Below are 21,686 nucleotides of genomic sequence, written 5' to 3' on the forward strand. Positions count from 1 at the left end.
CACCAACCCGCTACGGCCGCGCCGAGCGCCCGGCTCTAAGGTGCGGGCGCGCTCCTTCCAGCCCCCGGACGTCTCCGTCCTGCGCACCGAGCCTGGCCGCGCGCCCCCCGGAGTCCCCGCCGCCCCAGGTCCCCGGAGGGCCGCAGCCATGAGCGAGATGTCCAGCTTTCTCCACATCGGGGACATCGTCTCCCTGTACGCCGAGGGCTCCGTCAATGGCTTCATCAGCACGTTGGGGTGAGTGAACCGAGCTCGAGGGGAGCCCGGGCAGGGAGGGGGCGCGGTGGGTCCCGGTGCCAGCTGCGTGCGTTCCGCCGCCGCCTCCCTCCGACGGAGGCCCTGGGCGTCCCCAGCCTCGAAGAGCGGAGAGAATGGTTCGCCTCCTTCTTTTAGAGAAAGGAAGTGAAATGTTTGCTCAGGTAGGAGATAGGCGCCCTGCCGGAGCTGGTGGGAGGCCCCCCCTCCGCGAAGCCTCCACCCTCCGCTTTCTTCAGAGGGGCGGAGGGCCGGAGACTTCCTCTGCAGGTGGCCCCGGGGGCGGGCAGGTGGGTGGCTGGGGCCAGAGTTGGGGAAGGGCATCCGGGCCTGGACGTGCCCGGTGCTGGGAATGGGCAGAGCTGTAGCGAGTGAGGCTCAGCCTAGAGCCCGGAATCCTCATTCCCCATCCTTTGGCTCCTTAGAGGGGTACACCTTCTCCCCACATGTCTCTTTCTGTCCCATCCCCCTTCAGTAGGAGTGTCTTCTCAACCCTCCCCTTTCAGGCGTCCCAGGTCCCAGCCGGCAGTCCCCCTTCGCTTCCCCTCCCTCCGTCAATTTCCTGCGCTGCTCCTCTGGCGCCCCGGGTCCCTGGTCCCAGAGTCTTTCAAGTACTTTACAAACATTAATTAATTCTGACTGCCACCCCCCAGGGTCTGGGCTGGATAAGCAGGGAATCAATTCATGTCCCTGGAGAGGGTCAGGCCTGAAGCATGGATAGGGCAGAAGAGGACTTAGGCAGAAAGAAGGGATTTATTTTCAGAGGAGCAGCTGAGGGGGGTGTTGAGTGCTTCCTCCATCTCTCCAGCCAGGTCCCACCGAAGGCAGGGCCTGATACCTTTGTCCCATTTCAGTCTGGGGGGCTGTTGTTAGTACAATCTTGCCTTCTCCACCACATGCAGCTGCCCTTTGGGGTGAACCCACCCTCCTCTGCTGACCCCACTCTGCGGGATGTCAGCCAGCCATGAGATGCCTCATCTCTGGGGGCTTTGGAGGACAACCCTGGCACCCTCAGCCCAGGGCTGGCTCTGGACCCCTGAGCTTGGGAGGTCAGAGGCAGCTTGGCTCCCTTGGTCTTTCCCAGGGTTGTTGGGAGTTTAGCTTTAGTCCTGCTGGAAAGAGAGACGATGTGGATGTTGGAGGGCTGTCTGTGCCTGCAGGGGATTCTGATCTGGGAATTGTAGCATACCCTGTACTCCTTACCTCTGCACCACCGGGGCCTCTCCCAGTACCTCCTCATTCAGATGTGGAATCCCTGGCCGCTCGCCAATCCCCCCACCACACACAACATTCCATACACACACACACACACACACACACCCCACCAACCACACACACAATGCACATGCACACACCTGTCGCCAACCACACACACACACACACACACACACCACACACACACACACACACACACACACACACACACACGATCTGACTTCTCCTGTGTCCTGAGTTCAACAAAGGATGGGAGTGGAGCCACATCAGGGCAGCATCTGTGTGGCCTCCCCCATCCAGGAGTTCTGCCTGAGGCCAGTGGTTGCACATAGGAGGTGCACAGCAAATACCTCTAATGATGCTGAGGTGACAAAGGGAGGGTGTGGAGAGTGTAGGGCACATGGAGGTGGATGGTGTAGGAAGCCCCTTCCCTGTGTAGATAGTGTCTGAGCCGCACTGGAGGCTTTCGGGAAATGACAATCTCCTCTGTTGCTTAGAGCCTGGCTCAGAGCTGAGCACACAGTGGGTGCTTTTTAAGCACCTGTGGGATTTAACAGAATCAGAGAACATCTTCTTATCCCCCTTTACCTGCCCTCGTGCAGGCCTTATCCCCTCATGGGGGATTCCTTCCATTGCCTCCTAATGTAACTCCCACCTCCCTTGGCCCTTCCTGCCCCAGGAAGCTGGGTCCTCCAGTCCACTTTGATCCTGGGGCAAGACCTAGTGATATCTGAGAGCCCTTCTACCCCAGCGTACGCCTTCCCTGTGCAAACACCTCCAACATTCCTGATTTCCCACAGATGGACGCCCACCTTCCCAGCCTGGCATTCTAACATGGGCATGTTCAGGCTTCAGCTGAGTTTTTTGGATTTTTATTACCTCTGTCTTCATACTCCAAATCTCCAGCTGCACCATACTACTCCTGATTCCTGGAACCCATCCCAAGCTGTTTCTCTTTACCTTTGCTCCTGTGTTGCCTGGCCCTTCAGCCTTCTCGGCTGGGTAAATCTGTCCTGCCCCCTGAGACCTAGTACAATGTGGCTTCTTTTGGGAGATATCCCCCGGGACAGAATTAACCCTTTTTCCTTTGTGCTTTAGCACTGCTTTGTTACAGTTTGTTTTACAGTTAGCCAGAGGTCTCTCTGTAGGCCCGTCTGACGCGGGGCACTTTGCCAGCGTTAACTAATTAATTACACCATTCATCCATTCAGCACCTCCACAGGGCACTGTACTGGGTGCTGGGGATTCGGGGCGAGTAAGGGAGCTGTCCTTCGCACCTTCTCTGAACGTAGAGTCAATGAACAGATTATTTCTAAATACTGTAAGTCATTGCTACTCCAAGTGTAGCCTCAGCATCACCTAGAAGCTTGTTAGAAATACAGACTCTCGGACCCCATCCCAGTCCTACTGAATCAGAATCTGTTTTTAACATAGTCCCCAGGGAATTCGAGTGCGTTAAAGTGTGAGAAGCATTGCTCTAAGTGATTTTCTCTCGACTCTATCCTCCAGAATCTTTCTGCCTCTATTCTCAACTCTGGCCCCCTCTACCTTCAGTGGGGCTGTTGGTCGCCATATCCAGGAGCCCTAGAGGGCAATTTGACTGTTCCCAGACTAGCCCAGTGCCTGACACCCAGAAGGTGTCCAGTAGTGATGAAACAAATTTGTTGAAGACCGGTGGCTGTGGTGGGTAGAGGGGCCGACTTAGCAGGGATGGCGGGAAGGACAGTGTTGGTGACGGAGGGTGCTGGGCAACCTTTGGTTTTGATCAGGCTTCTGTGCGGGACACAATGGAGGAGGCCAATCTGAGCGGCCTGGATAATTAGAGTTCCAGGTGAAGATTGTACATTAACTCTGGGCTAGGACGGCGGGAGGGGTTTGAGGAGTGGATCCTGGAGAGGGCTGAGACCTCCAGCTGGCAGGGGAAAGTAGGCCTACACCTGTTCTCAGCAGGAGAGCGTGCCCTGTGCCCCGCGCCATTGCCTCACCCCTTACCCAGGTGGGAGGCAGCAGAGGCCAGGGGTGGAGTGGCTCATGGGCCAGCACAAGGTAGAGGACCTACGGTGGCTCTGGGCTAGCAGCTGTAGGGAACTGGAAGGCAGACCCCTTGCCGTCTCACCACCAGTTCCTTGAAGGTCTGTACTGATTGCCCAGATGGGCGACCCCCAGACCCACAGGGGGTAAATCAGGGGAATGCAGGTGAACTGGGTCTTGAAGTTGACTTCCTGCTGTTGGTCACACTGCCGCTGCCCACCCCATGGCAGGGCCTTGGAGCACCAAGGGGTGGAGGGACTCTCAGTGCCTCTGGAGCTCACGGCCCAGGGCTCGGTGATCAAGGGAGTAGGGTCAGAAGGGACCCCACCACACACAATGGAGCTCCCTGTCCACCTTCTGGTTTGATCTGCTTGCCAGGAGGGTGAGCACTGGAGGTCAGGACCCAGAAGATGTGAGGGTAAATGTGGAGCAATCCCTGGTCCCTAGGGGCATGGCTCTCAGGAAGGGTGTCTCTCTGTTCGTCCTATAAGGCCCTGCTTCTGTCAGCCTGGATGTCCCCTAAGGTGCTCTGGATGTACCCAAGAACCCCCTGGGGAACTTTAGAAACTTAAAAAAATTCCAGCTCTGAAGTCTCACCCCAAACCAACTGTATCAATATCTTAGGGGCGGGGTCTGGGTGTTGGATGTTTTAGAAGCTCCCCAGGTGGTTTTAATGTGTTGCTGGGGCTGGGATCACTGATCTGAGGTCCTTTCCCGTCTGTAAGCCTGTGAGGAAGCCTGCCAGTCGGGTCTGCCTGCCCCTCAGCTCAGCGAGCATGGCTCTTAGCCCTTGTCAGATTTCATTAAGTCATTCAACAAATGTTTGTTGATTACCCTCTATGTACCCATATACTCTTCTAGGCTCTGGGGACTCAGTAGTAACCAAGACAGAGTTCCTGCCCTTGAAGAGCTTACATTTTAGAGGGAGAAGACTAACACAAATATTATATTATAGTGATAAGAACGGTGAAGAGCAGTAAGCAGGGAGGGAGATGGGGGCGGTGGGCAGCAGGCCTTTGGCCAGGATGGTCAGGAAAGATCTCTCTGGTTTATATATCTGCAGGGCCTGAATGAACGTGGGAGCCAGGGCTCAGGAAGGTGTAGGACACGTTCCTGCCCTTGAGGAGTTTGTAGTCTAGGTAAAATTTAGTCACGTGAGACTTTAACTAGGAACAAAGCATTCATACTCAGAGCCTACCCACAACAAACAAACCCATTGCCGTCAAGTTGATTCTCACAGTGACACTATAGGACAGAGAACCGCCCCATAGGGTTCAGAGCCTGCCAGTGAGGGCTATATTGTTAGCTGCCATTGAGATGGCCCTGACTCATGGTGACCTCATGCACAATGGAACGAAATGCTGCCTGGTCTTCATCATCCCCATGATTGGTTGAGGATTGGACCATTGTGATCCATAGGATTTGAATTGGCTGATTTTCAGAAGTACATCACCGGGCCTTTCTTCCTAGTCCTTCTTAGTATGGAACCTCCACTGAAACCTGCAGCATCATAGCAACAGACAAGCCTCCAGTGACAGACAGTGGCTGCACATGAGATGTATTGGTCAGGAATCGAACTGAGGTCTTCTGCATGGAAGGCGAGAATTCTACCCCTGTCTCCAAGGGTGCAGAGATCAGATCAGCAAGGCTTCCGGCATTTGTGGAGCCTGTGCTGCATGCCAGGCCCCGGGATAGGCTCTCAGATATGAAGTGACCAAGCAGGCCTCTACCCTCCAGGGTACAGCTTGGTTTGGGAGACAAATGGGATTTGAGGATGACCTTAAAGCACCGCTTTTTCTTTGGCCACTTTCAGAAATGGGGCCGTTCCTCACTTCTCCTGGCTGCTGCCTTTGGGATCCTGTGGAGTCCTGGTCACCTGGCATGCGGCCCCATAGTACCATTCATAATTGCTGGCTCAACCGGGGCTGGGAGATTTTGAGGTTTATTTTGCAGTCCCCACCCCCTTCCTGCTCCCTTCCTGTCTCCTCCCAACATCTTTTGTTGCATTATTTTTTTGAGACTCAGCCCCTATTCTCCCTCTGCCACTATCCTCCTCCTCCCGAGCCTAACTTTTCTGCTGGGCCCCTAGGACCTTGGGATGGGAGGCAGAGGGTGTCTCGGGCACCAAGAATCAGATCAGAGGCTGGGCAGTGAATGAGTAGTGGGGTGGTGCCTGGTGGGCTGAAAGGGGACGTGGTTCCCAAGTGCCCTTGGTTTCTCTGTGTTTGTCCTATACAGTGGGGACCTGGGAGAGGTCACCTGTAAGGGCCCTTTGAGCCTGAAGTCTCTGGGACACAATAATTGCAGGAGGTGGGACTGCCCCTCCCATGCTAACCACTTTCCCCAGGCGGGTTTCAGACCTGCCCTTGGCTTTCATTTAATTGTGATTTCACTGGAATGAGATGTTGGACTTACCCCTTCCCGTACCCCAAGGCAGGGCCTTGGCCTCAGCTAGTCCAGTCCACAGACTTATTATGTCAAATCGTTTCTTTCTGATTAAAAAATAATAATGTTCCATGGAGAAAACCTGAAAAACTCAAATAAAAAATTATCTGTAACACTATAGCCGACATACTAACATTTTGTATAAGACCTCCAGCCTTTTTTTTTTTTTCCCTTCTAGCCTTTTATATACACAACTAAATGTTTACAAAACGCTATCACACTGCACATTTGGTTTTGTCTCCTGTCTTTTTTCGGGTTCAGTGAGCTGTATTTTCCCAGGCCAACATGTCATTGTTATGGCTGCATAGTATCCTATGGTCTGATGTACCTTAATTTAGTGAACCAACCCTCATATTCAGCACTTAGGCTGTGTCTAAATTTTCGCTGTTATAAACAGTTTGCATTGAACATCCTTGTCCATACATGCCCAAACACTTGTCCAGTTGTCCTCTCAGGATAAACTCCCAGAAGTGGAATTCTGAGATCAAAGGAAAGGCAATCTCTCTAACTCTGCATATTTCGCTGGTGGGGGTAGGGGTAGGAGGGGTGGAAATGGCAGATGCTGCCACAGGGGGTCTGACCCCCTTCATGGCATGCCTTTGGGAGTGTTGTTACGGGGGTGTGGGGAGTAAGACCAGCCTCACCCTCCCTTGAGGTTGGACATGAGAGGTCTCAGGTAGCAAGGATGTGATGGGGAGGGGGGTAAAGCTGAGAGGGGCCGTGTGGGTGTTACCTGAGAACCGAACCAGCCCCAAGATCCCACCTTGGGCCTCCGGTGTCTCAGGCTGCATCTAGCTAGGTCCCAAAGAATCCTGTTTCAGCCACTCGCTCACTCTGCCCTGCCCTACATTCCTGACCCTGAGTCCCCTCCCTGGCTTGGCCCAGTGGGGCTGTTGGGTGGGGCGGTGGCTTGGGCTGGGGGTGGGCTGAAGTGCTAGATTTTAGGGTGGAGCCCCGCCAGGCTTTACTGAGAGCACTCAGCTTGAGGGGAGGGTTCTGTGTTTCGATTACTCCTGCACGCATGTCTGGAGTCCCTGGATGTCCACTTCCAACCCTGCTCTCAAGACATCAGCCTGTGTGGAGCTGGGGTCCCCTCCTTGGGAGTAGATGCTGTGGGAGAGGAGAGCAGGAGGCCTGTGGGGAGGGGAGGAGAGCAGAGCCCAAATCTCCAGCAAGTTCATCGGTAGCCCTCTGAATGTCATCTCCGAGACCCCCTGCGCATGTCATGACAGGAGAGGTGGTGGTACCCAGTTCCCTGCAGTGAACACCCCAGGCTCAGAGGTTAAATGACTTGCCTGGGGTCATGTCGCCAGGGTCCATTAAGAGGAGGCTGCAGGGCCTTTCAAGCCAGTGGACTGCGTGACAGAAAGTGTGGGGGCAGAAATGAGGCTGGGCTTTTACAGGGTGTGGTGGGCTGGGGAGCGGGGTTGGGTGGGGCCAGTTTACAGAAGACTTTGAGAGCCAGCCAGAGGGGTTTTGACTTGGGGAGACAGGTAAGAGGTAGTCATTGCACAGGCTTGAGTGGGGGAGTAAAATGATCACAGTGGCGTGTAAAGGAATGTATTTTTTTTTTTTTGATGGGCAGGTGGGCAGAGTCAGAAGGGGCAGCAAACACAAATCTGAGCCCAGGGCCAGCTGCAGGTGTCGTGCAGACAGACACCTGTGTATATTTGGTTAGCAAATCCCTCTCCCCATCACTCAGCCAGCTGTCACTCCCTTCCTCCAGCCTGCAGGAGAGCCAGGCTCTCCAGGGTCTGACTGAATGTAGGGGAACAGGTGATGGGGGTGATATAGTTCAAGGAGGGAGAATTAAGTCTGTGCTCCAGACATGATGATGATGGCAATGTACAGACACTACACAGAGCATTGACAGTGGGTGGCTCCGCCTTTACTGATGCCATTGCCTTGACCCCTCACCACCAGTCTGCTGTGTAAATCCACAGGTAGAGAGAATCATTTAGGACCCATATATACCCACCGCCTGCTGTTGTTAGTTGCCGTCAAGTTGATGCCAACTCATTGCAGCTCCATGTGTTACAGAGTAGAACTGCCCCATAGGGTTTCCAGGGAGCGGCTGGTGGATTTGAAGTGCTGACATTTTGGTTAGCAGCTGAGCTCTTAACCACTGAGCCACCAATGCTCCCTGTAAAGATTACAGTCTTGGAAACCCTATGGGGCAGCTCTACTCTGTCCCATAGGGTCGCTATGAGTCAGAATCGACTCGACGGCACACAACAACAGCACAGTCTTTATGGAAGCAGATTGCCAGGCCTTTCTTTTGTGGCACCACTGAGTGGGTTTGAACTGCCAACCTTTAGGTTAGTAGTCAAGTGCAAACCATTTATGCTACCTAGGGACCCTGCCTACTGCCTAGACCTAATAATTGTCCATATTTTGCCATATTTGCTACATCTATTTTTTTGCTGAAGTATTTTATGGTAAATTGCACACGTTGCTGGTGCAGTGGTTAAAAGCATGGCGGCTAACCAAAAGGTCAGTAGTTTGAATCCACCAGCCGCACCTTACAAACCCTGTAGGGGAGTTGTGCTCTGTCTTACAAGGGTCTCTATGAGTTGAAATCGACTTGACAGCAACGGGTACACACATTGCATCTTTTCAGCTCTAAATACTTCACGATACATCTTTACAAAATAAGGGCACGGTCCTGTGGAACCACGATAGTGTTATCATACTGATTAATAATTTCCTAATAGTGTGTAATGCCTAATCCATAGTCAAAGGTACCTGTTTTCCTCAGTCTGTCTTTGACTGCTGGTTTCTTTAAAGGATCCAACCAAGGTCCACGTGTTATATTCTTATGCCCCTTACATCACCTTTAGTCTAAAACAATGCCCTTTCCCTCCATGATACTGAGTTCCTGATAGGATGGGCTTGGTTATGCTATAGACTGGCTCATTTTCTGGATTTGTCGGGCTGTTTCTCAAGAGAGCTCTGCAGAGGTCTCAGATGGGTGGGCTGGGCCTGAGGGCCTGCATTTCAAGACTCTCCTCTGTCAGATGGGACGGTCTGAGGGTCCAGTTCTGGATTACGGAGAGCAGGAGACAGCCCTGGGCTTGGAAAAGACAATATGTCAGGCAAGGGTAGCTGGGCTAGCCCGTGGTTGTACCTCTTCTCAGATTTCCCTCCAGTTTCTCCTGCTCCCTGCCTCTCTTTTCCTTGGCCTAACAAATATGTCTTCCTGTTCTACCAGCTGCACTGTTGGGATCCCAGGACTTGCCAGAACCCACTCAGTCCCAAGAGCTGGAAACCCAGGCCTAGGGGCAGAGGCAGGGACCGATACTTCTCTTGAGCCAAGTCTTGGTCACCTTTGCTATCTCCACTACTCACTAGAGAGACGCTCAGAGTTCTCTGAGTATGTAGCTTACTGTCCTTTCTAGACTTTACTCTCTCTGAAGGCATGTGCCGTACTCTTTTTAAAATCCTCCATAGTGTCTGTCCTCTTGGGTGGCACAGGGTGAATCCTTGGCAAAGACATGTAGAGGTAAAGTAAATGGATGTTTTTGCAGGGATGCAGGCATGAATTTCTTTTTTCTGATGAGTCAGGATGCCAGCCAGGAATCTGGGTTCCTTCCCACATTCCTACCCTCACCGCTTCTAGCTTGTGTGACTTTGTGTATCTGGAGAAGGGGTCCCCAATGCCTCCCATCCACCACCAGCCCATCCCAGTGTTCTGACAGTGCCTACTGTTGGGAGTGGTCTTCCTTGGGTCTGGCCTAGATCTGCGGAGTGGTAGCCAGTGACCTGGGCTGGGAATCAGGAGACCTGTGGTCTGGAACTGGCTGTTCCATTAACTTGTTGAGTGACCTGGGCTGGCTGGTTTCCTCTCCAAGCCTCAGTTTTCACAGATGTAGACCAAGGAGGTTGGACTATATGGGAGAGACGGTGTCCAGGGTCCCTTGGGCATTTCCCCAGTCTGTGATTCCCCCTCCCCTGCCTGCTGTGATGGTGGTCAAGCTGGTAGGTGCAGGTTTTGATTCAGGCTCCTCTGACATTCACCTGCCCCATTTCTAGCTCCCTTCTTCCTCCTCCTCATCTAATCTTTCCGGACAGCACTGACCCACCCACTGCCTTTTCTATGGCACCCACCTGGACCTCAAAGTCCACTCTAGGCAGAATAGGGCCATCCAGGTCCTGGGATGGGTCTGCTTCCCCTCCTCCCTCAGACCAAGGTCTTGGGGTGCAGGCCCCATGGGCATCTCAGGGACATCACCCTCCTTCACACCCTTCTAGACAAGAGGTGCCAATGAGCTCCTCCTCCAGAGAGTCCAGGGCGGCCCTGCCCAGGCCTCCTGCCAGATCCTCCTCCTCTCACCTCTACCCCCCGCCCCCCCGCCTCCTCTGCTGATGCCCCCATTGAGCCCTGCACAGTGCAGGCTCCAACTGTTCTTGCGCCTTCCTGTGGACCGAAGGCTTATAGCAGGGACTGTTCTTTGGGCTGTGAGTGTCAGCTGGACTGGCCATGGGGGCATGCACTGGCTGTAGGACATGGCTCTTGTCCTCAGGACCCTCCTCATGGTGGGATGAGCTCCCTGAGGGTGGGGACCACACCTAGCGTATAACAAGCATGCAGGAAGGTTTTGTTGAATGGATGGAGACCTGGATTGTATATGTGCCACCAACTGACCAGCTCTGTGGCCCAGGTGGACCCATCTATTCTGTGAGCCTCTATAACGGCACTAAGGGCTGTGGAAAGGAGGGAATGAGGCTTTGGATGTAAAGTGACTTATACATTATAAGGTGTTCTGCACATTGGAGGGACTGTTTATACTAAAGTGATCTTGCCTGGGATGTCAAGGGCCTTTAGATAACAGGCAATACCTGTAGTTGGGGACGAGCAGGGAACTCTGCTGCACGGGCCTAAGTGCCAAAGATGGCAGGACTTGGATGAGCAAAGGTTTGTGCGCAGGCTTGAAGGCGGGACCGTGAAGAGATCAGTGGGTGGGCGGAAAGTGGGAGGTAGGCGGCGCCCTTCCAGGGACCTTAGGCGGAGACCGAGGTCCTCAGGGAGGGAAGCGAAGCGATGTGGCAACTTCCCCTTGGAGAGCTCGGCTCTGGTTACAGCGCCAGGTGCGCATCGGAAGCCGGGCACCTGTGGCCCGGCTAGTTTAATAAACACAGAGGGAGGACAAGAGGGGGTGGGCTACGGTCCGGGCTGTTGGTGCGACCTGGTGGGGAGGGGTCCCCAGAGCCGCCCTCCGGGGGCAGCGAGCCCGGGTGGGGAGGGAGGCGCAGGCGCAGGTGGCATGTCACCTGCCCCGCCCGCGGCGGCACCAGCGCCCCGGGGCGCGCCTGACAGCGGCCCATCGTCTCCGCAGCCGCTCGCAGTCAGAAGCAGGCTGGGGCGACCGCTGCACGCGGCGCGGCGAGTTTCGCTCCGCGGCGGGGGCGGGGGCGGGGCCAGGGCCGCACCTCCCGGAAAGCGCGCCGCTGCCTCCGGTCCTCTGCGGCCTCTGGGCGTCTTGGGGGCGGAGCCCGGGCGCTGGACCGCCACCAAACTGAGGCTGTCAGAATTCCCGGCCTCGCCTTCTGGGACGTCCTGTCCATGAAAACTTACCTGTCTGGTGTCCTGGCCCTGTCCCCAGGTCTCCAGCAGCCCCTCTGATAAGGGCTTTCCTGCTGATCTGTTAATGGCTTTTACTCGACACCCCTCCCACCTGATGGCACCATCTTAGGATGCCTCAGTCCCAGTGAGTATGTGCCAGGGAGGCTTTTGACGGGTGCTTGGGGCACTTTAACCAATAAAATTAGAAAATAAAAAATAAACCAACTGCTCCGTAGAGTTTTCTTGGCTGTAATATTTACGGAAGCAGGTTGCCAGCCCTTTCTTGGCCCCACTGGGTGAGTTGAAACGGCCAACCTTTAGGTTAGTAGTCAAATGCGGACCGTTTGCACCACTCAGGGACCTTCAGGGGCCCTTTGGACCTTGCAGATATCCTGCCATTGGCCCCTTTTTTGCCTACACACTAGATGAGGGGCTGGGCTAAGCATCGGGTAGGAGATCAAAAGATGAGCAAGGCCAGGTGCCACCCCTGAGAGGTTTATTGGGGAGGGGTACAGAATGTAGCCCAGGCTTTTCAGATTCTTGCTTCCAGAGACATCACCCTGGGAATCTTGTTAAGATGCAGGTTCAGCAGATTTGGGTGGGGCCTGAGGTTCTGCATCTCTAACAAGTTCCTAGGTGATGCTGATACTGCTGGCCCAGGACCACACTTTGAGGAGTAGAAGATGTGGAATGTGAGAGCCCTGGAGGAAGCTTCTGAAGTCCTCACTGCTGCCCTTGTTTTCCTGATACCTGCCAGGAGTGCCCCTTCCTGTCGTTTTTCCTTCCCACCTGGCTTCCTCTTCTGCTCTGATCCGGCATACAGACCATTCCTGTCCCTTCTCAGCAGCAGGCCTGGGATGTTTTCCTTCCAACCTTGTTTGAAATCCTCCTGGAGGACATGCTCCCCTCCTGACTGATGGTCTTCTCTAGGTGACTTCAGTTTGCACTCCCCAAAGGCGCCCAGCTTTGTAGATGCACTGCAGCTGTTCCATGTTACCGTATTTGAGGGCATTGCTGGATTTCCAGCCCTGCTGGGCACTGGGGGTGGGGAGGGACTGAGTGGGAGACGTCAGGACTTCTGAATCTGTGAGAGAGTGGGTGGGCACAGGTGGACATCCACATAATGACCAGGCTAATTTGTGCCAGGGGGATTAGGGAAAGCATGTAAGGCGTCTGACTTTGCATGTATTTTTCCTGCACATATGACCCAGGCAAAGAGTTCCCAGGGAAGGTGTGGGGGTGGGGGGTTAGGATAGAAAGTTTTTTTTTTTTCTCAGAGAGGGTCTCTGAGGACGGGGACTCTGGCCTTCTTCGTCTGCCCCCTACCCTCCACAAGGCCTTCTGCATTGACAAAGATAGGGAGGCTGCTTCAGGGTCTCCCCCAGCCTCTCAGCTCCACCAACCTATGTTGCAAATGTCCAGCACCCGTTGCAGTGCCAGGCCCTCATCAATGCATTTTTCTCCCCACTCGATCAAAATTTATTCATCCTGTGTCTCCTCCCCTCAGGGCTGTGCTAAGAGACAACCAGCTCATCTGATTCACTAATGTCTTACAGGAAATTCTGTGAATTATTCAAGGCTCTGCATCGCCCCTGCCTTCTTCACACCTTCTCTGATTGGTCAAGCTGTGAACTGTGACAAAACCCACATCTGGTACCACTAGTTGGCACCAGTACATACTTCTCATGTTATTAACTCTTCCGAGTATGTGGCTTGTCTTCTCAATGAGATTTTAAACTCCCCGAGGCAGGGACCTTATCTTTTACTTCTTGTATACTCCCCTCAGCAGCTAGGAACATGATTTAATTCATTCAGTATGTATTTTTGGTGTGCCCACTCTTGCACCAGGCAGCAGTCTAGGTACTGCAGAAAGTGCGGGGAACAGAGCAGACACATCCCTGTCCTCATGGAACTTACATCCCATGGGGTGGGGGCGGGGGAGGTAAACAAAATAAGTAAGTAACATCTATAGCAGGTCAGGAGCCCTGGCAGTGCAGTGGCCAGCAGTTCGAATCCACCAGCTGCTCCTTGGAAACCCTTTGGGGCAGTTCTACTCAGTCCTGTAGGGTCTCTATGAGTTGGAATCGACCCGACAGCAACGGATTTGCATTTGGTTTTATAGCGTGTCAGGAGCCCTGGTGGTATAGTGGTTAAGAGCTTGGCTGCTAACCAAAAGGTCAGCAGTTGAAATCCACCAACTGCTCCTTGGAAACCCTATGGGACAGTTCTACTTTGTTCTGTAGGGTCACTATGAGTGGGAATCGACTCGATGGCAATGTGTTTTTATAGCAGGTCAGGTGGGATAAGTGCTGTGGAGAACAGTTAAGCAGGGAATGGATAAGGAGTGTGGGAGGAAGCGGTTGGTTTATAATTTTAAATAGGATGGGGAGGGAGGGTCTCCATCCTATTTAAAATTATAATACTTTAATAATTAAATAGAAATAATTACTGATGTATGAATTATTAAAATGTTTTAATATATTCATTAAGCTTATAATATAAAATATAATTTAAATATAAATAAGTAATTGTAAAAATATGATAATTTAATAATTAAGTTACCCTTCATTTGAGCACCTCAGATGGGTCATTTGAAATCTGAAGGAGATCAGGGAGGGAACCTTGAGGGTGTCTGGGGACAGGGTGTTCCAGGCAGAGGAAAGAGCTGGTGCCAAGTTGCCTGGAAGGTTCAAAGAACATGGAGCAGGCTATGGGGCTGGAGGAGACGAGGTCAGAGAGATGAGGGGCTGCGGGTCATGGGGAGTCTTTTAAGCCATTGTGAGTTCTTCGGTTTTACTTGGAGTAAGATAGGAGCCTCTGGAGGCTTCTGAGCAGAGGGCTGCCCTGATTTGACTTAGCTTTTAAGGGGATCTGTCTGCTGCTGTGTGGGGACGGGCTGCAAGGGCTGAGGGGGGAGCCGGAAGACCAAGGAGGAGACTGATGAGCTGCTGGGGGCCTGGACCAGGGTGCTGGTGAGAGTGATGAGAAGAGGTCAGATGGCAGTCTGCTCAGAAGTAGAGCCCACAGGGTTTCCTCACCCGTCAGATGTGAGGTGTGAGTGGTGAGTGGAGGAGAGGAGCCGAGCATCAGCCCAAGGTATGGGGCCTGTCTTAGTTACTTAGTGCTGCTATACCAGAAATGCTACAAGTGGGTGGCTTTAATGAACAGAAATTTATTTTCTCACAGTTTAGGAAGCTAGAGTCTGAATTTAGGGTGCCAGCTCTAGGGAAGACTCACTCTCTCTGTTAGCTCTGGGGGATGGTCCTTGTCTCTTTTCAGCTTCTGTTCCTTCGGTTCCTTGGTGATCTTCATGTGGTGTGGCATCTGTCTTCCTCCATCTGTGCTTGCTTGCTTCTGTGCCTAATTTGCTCTTTTTATATCTCAAAAGTGATTGGCTTAAAACACGTTCTACCCTGATTTGGACTCATTAACATAACAAAGAAAACCCTGTTCCCAAATGGGATTACATCCACAAGTATAAAAAGAAAAACCAAATCCGTTGCTATCGAGTAGATTCTGACTCATAATGACCCTATAGGTCAGAGTGGAACTGCCCCGTAGGGTTTCCAAGGAGCAGCTGGTGGGTTCGGACCATTTTGGTTATCAGCCTGAGCTCTTAACCACTGTGCCACCAGGGCTCCTCCACAAGTATTGGGGTTAGAGTTTATAATACATATTTTTTGGGGACACAGTTCAATCCATAACAGGGCCCAAGCAATTGGAAGAATAGAGTTGTTGTCAACTGAGATGAGGAGAACTTCAAGGGGATTATGTTTAGGTGGGAGTCCAGAAGCTTGGTTTTGGACATGCTGAGTTGAGATGCCTGTGGACATCCAAGTGGAGACATCAAGTAGGCAGTTAGGTCTACGTGTCTGGAGTTCAGCAGAGGACCAGAGGAGGTGAATCTGGGAGTCATCAATGAGTGTACAAATGGTGCTTCTGAACCCATGAGTGTGGCTGAGATGACCAAGGGCATGAGTGCAGATGGAGAAGGGAAGCGTGCCAAGGACTGAGCCAGTGCTGGAGGTTGGGGAGAGGCAAGGAGACTGAGGGGCCCGTCGCAGAGCAAGCTGCCCTCTGCTCTCTCCCTATCACTGTGAGGTCCAGAGCACCTGCTATGATGCTGGATGGCCTGGGTACAAAGCATAGCTCTGCTGCTTGCTGGCCATGTGTCCTTGGTCAGCTTGCTTAACCTGTCTGTACTCTGTTTCCCTGCCTGCAAAATAGAAATAATGAGAGTTAAATAAATTTAGAAAATTAAACAATTTTGTATGTAAAGTCTTAGAAACAAAATTGGGCTTGCTGTTATTATTATTGTGGATCACAGGCATTGTGTAAAGTGCTGGTAATTCCAAAGGGAAAAACACAAGGGTCCTGTCCTCAAGAAACTCACAGTGTAGATACAGCAAGTAATTGCAGTAGAAAGAGACATGGCTGCAGGAGAGGCCAGGATCAGTTTCTTCAGAAACACAGGGGAGGGAGACCCAAAGGGTGACTGGGGAATGCCCAAAGAAGGTGTTGAGCCAAGGTCTGGGGTCACCAACAGAAGCACGAGTTACACATAGGCACTGGTTGAAACAATGCTTTTCTCATAGAGAGGAGACAGATCAAGGTCTGCTTCAATAGTGGGCATTGGTCTCTCATGGCCAACGGATCACTCCCTGCAGGGCTGGTGGTCTGCACACACCCTTCTCGTGCTGCAGTTGAGAGACCTTGGACCTTAGCTTGACTGTTTGGCTCAGTGAGCAGGGTCGACAGAAGGCTTCACAAAAGGGGTGAGAAGAGCTGAGGGTAGAAGAATGAATGGAGGTTTGTTAGGCCTGGGGCTGTGGGGGCTGGTGTGGGGTGGGTGTGATGGGCATTGCAGACTGCTGCATCATCTTTTTAGAGCCTAACAGTTCCAGGGAACTTGGGATCAGCCTGAGGTTCAGCACGACTGGGATAGGGGAACTGTGAGGCTGGGGAGCAAGTGGAGGTCAGATCACAAAAGGCTTTGTTAGCCAACCCCGGGGGAGGAGGTACTGGAGCATGGGATTTAGAATTAGCTCTGTGACTTCAGGCAAGTTATTTAATCTTCAGACTCAGTTTCTACCTGTGTAAAATGGCACTAATGACTAGCCCCTTTCGGGGAAGTTGGTGAGAACTCCAAGACAACAGGTGTGCAGTGCTGGAGATGAGTTAGCCTGTGAAATGGTGGGTGATTATCATCACTTTATCCCAGAGGCATGGGGAGGCATCGAAGGATTTTAAGCACAGGAATGGATGGATGGACGGATGGATGGATGGAAGTATGGGTGTGTGGGTGAATGGATGATGGGTGGGTGGGTGGATGGATGGGTCAGTGGATGGATAGATGGGTAGATGCCCTCCAGAGATGCAGGATTAACCCCAGCTATGGCTGTAAGCAGAAACCCTGGTGGCGTAGTGGTTAAGAGCTACATCTGCTAACCAAAAGGTCGGCAGTGCGAATCCACCAGGCGCTTCTTGGAAACTCTATGGGGCAGTTCTACTCTGCCCTATAAGGGTCACTATGAGTCAGAATCAACTCAATGGCAACGGGATTTTTTTTATGGCTGTAAGGGAGGAATTTCAGGCCCAAGGGTGGACCAAAAAATCTGGGTGGTGCATGGTTAATGCGTTTGACTGTTAACTGAAAGATTGGTGGTTATGTCCAACCAAAGGCACCTTGGAAGGAAGACTAGAGATTTACTTCAGAAAAATTAGCCTTGAGAATCCTATGGAACACATTTCTACCCTGGCACACACGGGGTTGCCATGAGTCAGAATGGACTCAATGGCAACCGGAAGGGTGGGCCAAAGAGGAAAGTATGAAATGGTGCCTGAATGAAGGTTGGGAGGGATGAGATTCATTTTCTTGCCTTTGAGACTCAAGGCTCATCCCTCTAGTTTGGTGTCTCACTCATAAGTGTCTCTCGTCTCTTTGTCTCTAGTCTCTCTCTGCCTCAGTTTCCCATTCTCTTTATCTTTCTGACTCAATTTCTGTCTTTCTGTCTCCCTTTCCCTCCCTCTGTCTCTGTGTCTCTCTCTGGTTTTCTCTCTGACTTCGTTTTTCTGTCCCTTCTTCCCCCCACCTCTTGCCCTCTTAGGGCTGGGCCACAGGCTCTCAGGGCTATGAAGGAGTTATGTCTGCAGTGCACAACAGCTTAGATGCAGCAGACCCCCCACAGGACAGTTCCAGCTCCTCGAGGGTGGATGGTGTGTCAGGGGTGAGCTGGATGTGTCTCTGTGCTAGTCCTGGGGATGTAAGGTGCATGGACTCCCCCACCCCCACCGCAAGAGAACTTGCATTTTAACAATGGTGCCAAGAAAGAGCTATGTTTAACCCAAGAATGACTCGCTGGTGGGGGATTGTCAGTGAAGGAGGAAGTTGCTTTGGGGGCCTCTCTGGTGCCCTGGAGTCCCCCACCCTGAGGGAGGGATGCTGTGGGAAGATGAGTCTTCTGTCTCCCGCTGACTGAGCTCCCTTGTTCCCAGGCTGGTGGATGACCGCTGTGTGGTGGAGCCTGCGGCTGGGGACCTGGACAACCCCCCTAAGAAGTTCCGAGGTAAGACTTCCTACTCCCACTGTCAACTCCCCTCCCAGGCTGCTGAGTTCTGGGCCTCATTCAACCCCAGCTCAACCCCAGCAGGCTGAATTAATAAGGCCCTGCCCTGCAGCCCCCACACTCCTGGATATAGTGTCCTCGCCGTCTGCGCCACCATCTTTGCATGGCTGGCTCTCCCTTTGTTTATGGGGCCATGCCCTACTTCTCCGGAGCACACCCACTTCTGGAGGGGAAGCCCACTCTACTCTGAACTCCCCACCAGCCACAGGGCTTTCTTTGTCTGCTTGACTGGGCATTTTCTGAGGGAAGTGGTAGAAGAGAGATTGCCTCAGGCTTTAGGAGGCCCAGGGTGAGAACCTTTCTCTGGGTCTCATTCTGCTCATCTGTATAATGATGGGATGGATTCCTTCCCCTGACCCCTGCTGTATATGCTGCCCCACGCTGTGTGGTGACTCCTGCCCTAAGGGGCTTGTAGAACCTACTCCTGGGTCTGCTGTGTGACCTTGGTCAGGTGTCTTCTCTCTCAGGATCTGGGTCCTCCATGGTCAGTGGGCCCCTCAGCTCCTTCCAGCCTCTATGGGCCTCTATGATGATTAAATGATATCCTGGCTGTGAATGTGCCAAGCCAGGATAAGGTGTTATTGTTGTGATTACCTGTGAAGGCCCACACAGACGGATCCTGGGCGTGGTGGGCAGGGTGCGTGCAGGCAAGAACATGCCGGGCCCGCTGCCATCACGTCTGCCCATGAGGCTGCACTTCTCCAGCAGATTAGTTGGGGTTGTCCTCCCCAGGCATGCTGGGAGGGGAGCGGGATATAAGACAGTCCTGCGGCATCTTGGCTGTCTGTCGGCTGGGGCTTTGTCCATCAATGAGAGTGTGGGAGGTGACCCTGAGGTGGGAAGAGATAGAGGTGTTCCTCCCAGCCTGCAGAGGGGCCCCATGTCTACTGTTCTGTTCCTGCCTCCATCATGGGCCTCTGAGTGGGGGCTTTGTTTGGGATCTTAGGTTGGGACATGCCTGGGTATGTGGGAACTGCCACCAGCACAGACACCCCCTCCCCACCAGGAGGTCCTACATGCCCTACTCAGTCTGGCCCCCACTGCCTCTCTCACCTCACCCTGTAGCCCTCACTCCTTTCTCACCTCACCACTCACCCCTTGCCCCTCTCTCACCTCACTCTTTACCCCTCACTCCTTTCTTAACTCATCCCCACCCCTCACGCCTCTCTCACCTCACCACCCACCCCCACCCCTCTCCTACCTCACTCCTTAGCCCTCGCCCCCCCCCACTTCCCTCTAGCCACACCTGCTGTCCCTTGTGTTTATCAGCCACCTATCACCTCTGCACCTTTACACTTGCTGTTCCCTCTGCCTGGAATATTCTTACGTCAGATATCCACAAGGCTGCCTCCCTCACCAGCTTCAGGCCCTGTATCCTCACTAAGGCCCCCTGACTACCCAATGTAAAATTGCACCCGTTCTCCTCATTGCCCTCTCCTGCTTTTATTTTTCTCTGTAGCATGGATCACCACCAGACATACTCCATTGGTTTATTTTTGTTTTATGTGTTCTTATCTGTCTCTCCCACTAGCAGGTCAGCCCCACCAGGGCAGGGATTTCTGACTGTGTATTCACTGCTGTATCTGCAGTGTCTGCCCACCGTGGGTACCTGGTACACATTGGAGGGATAAAGCACCCAGTTGGCCCCTCCTCAGGCTTCCTCCTGCCCCTGCCCCCTGTCTCAGGCTGCTCCAGGTCCTGATGATGTGACCCACCCAGAATTCCCCTGCTGAGCCGAGCCTCGAAGGCACTGGGCCTAGGCCCTGAACATTTCAGGGTGCTGTGTGGGCCCCACTTCTTAGGAGTGTAGCTCTGGCCTCACCTGCTCCTGGGTCCCTGAAGGTTGGGGGTGGCTGTGGACAGGAGGCCCAGGCCTCTGTCTTCTGGCACCAGAATTAGAAGGCCTTTGAAGCTGCAGATAGAGGGTCTCTAGCCAAGGGGTTTAGGTGTGTTCTTGGGAAGAACTTGGAGAGAGAGGGAGTGGCAGGGTTCCAGAGGGGTGGGCTCTGCCAGGACAGAGGGAGGAGACAGGGCTGAAAGGGGTGTGTGTGCATGCGTCAGGTGTGTGTAGTCAGCCTTGTGGTGTGACAGGGAGGTGGGTGTGGCAGATGAAGACTTGCCCTAGGGTTCCAGTGGTCAGAGTTTGGGGCCAATTTCTGACAACAAAAAAGCCACTTAGCAGAACAAATGCGGCTTTGACTTCTTGTCCTCCTCCCCCATCATTCCTTCCCACTTCCCTCTTTCCCTTCCTCTCTGTTTTCCCAAAGCCTGTGAGCAGGGCCGCCCAGGATCCCTGGGCTGCTCAGAGGTCCCTGTGGCCTCACTGGGCCCAGCCAGTTCTGTGAGATGGGAGAGGGGCATTCAGACTGCAGCCCCTGCTTCGTCCTCTGCTCTGGGTCCTTGCTGCCTTGGGGCAGTGGTATCTTGTTGAGGTGGGCGGAGGCCCCTCTGGACTCCCTAGGGCCTTATCTGGACCTGAGAGGAGCCATTTCACCCCAGCACAGGGCTGAGCACCTGGGCTACCTTGCGCCCACCACTCCTTGTGGTGTCTGGCTCCAGCTTGGGGCCTTTTCTCCAGGTCCCAAGCCCAGGTCCCCAGGCCTCTCCAGCAAGCCATGGGTAGTGGAAGGCCCAACCTGGGGCCACTGTCTACATCTCCAGGGGGCTGCCCAGCCTTCCTCTTCCTCATTCCTGGCCAGGATTGAGCCTCTGCTTGTGGCCAGGGTACATCTTGGAGTGTTAGCGCCTGGGACAAGAGACGTGGACTCCAAACTCTTCAGTTTTGAGACTGAAGCTCAAGAAGAGGGAAAGGTGGAGCTTGGTTTCAAACCTGGGGGTCCTGGCTCCTGTCGTTTGGTGTTTCTCCTACAAACACTCTGACCCTGGAGGGGAGGTCCCAGCAAGGGCATGGGACCACGGCAGGCATTTTAGAAGTTGCCTAGAGGTCTTGGCCTTGCCCCAAGGCCCCCAGAAGTGCTGTCCCACCATCCTGGGGTGGGCCTTGCGATTCCTGGAAAAGACAGTCTCTCCTTCTCTCCACAGCCTCCTGCCCAGCTCCCTGCCCTCCTACCCCCTCACCTGCCGGTCGTGGATGCCCCCATACCCCCAGGCTGGGTTGCTGAAGCCCTGCGAAGCTCCTGCTTGGCTCCTTGTTTGTGATTTCAGCTCTAACCACCTTTCTAGGCTGCCCAAAGCCCCAACATATTCAGGAAATTCTTTCCAGAGTCGGCAGGGCCCTGGGAGGCCAGGGCTGCTGGTGTCCGAATGTATGGAGCACCCCACACCAGCCCAACCTCCACTCCCCACGGGTCCCTGAGCCTGCTTTTCTATAGAAGATTTGGGGTTATGGCTGCTGGAAGTTCTGTGCTGCTGCCTCGGCCCGGAATGGGGGCATGGCCCTTCCAGAGAAGGCCAAGGAGAGCATACTGCCCCTCCCACAAGCCCTTTCTCTTTTTCCTCCTCCAAGCTGGGGCAAGGGGAGACTCAGTGCAGTAGTACTTGGATGGCCCTCACCTCCAGGCATACTTGGGAGAAGCTTAGCACTCACACCC

The 21,686-nt window shown here is 53.4% G+C and overlaps 1 protein-coding gene across 1 annotated transcript in view; it reads left to right on the forward strand.

The window, feature by feature from the left end:
- Positions 1-59: 59 nt before the first annotated feature.
- The window catches only part of ITPR3 (inositol 1,4,5-trisphosphate receptor type 3), an 80,930-nt gene continuing 59,303 nt past the window's right edge, over positions 60-21,686 (forward strand). Inside the window, exons 1-2 of the mRNA XM_004389818.2 lie at positions 60-237; positions 18,005-18,075. Of these exons, the coding sequence (XP_004389875.1) occupies positions 149-237; positions 18,005-18,075 (160 nt within the window). The 5' untranslated portion in view covers positions 60-148. The remainder of the gene's footprint in view (positions 238-18,004; positions 18,076-21,686) is intronic.

The sequence above is a fragment of the Trichechus manatus genome, unplaced genomic scaffold, assembly GCF_000243295.1.
Source record: "Trichechus manatus latirostris isolate Lorelei unplaced genomic scaffold, TriManLat1.0 scaffold00261, whole genome shotgun sequence".
In the NCBI taxonomy this organism is placed as follows: domain Eukaryota; kingdom Metazoa; phylum Chordata; class Mammalia; order Sirenia; family Trichechidae; genus Trichechus; species Trichechus manatus.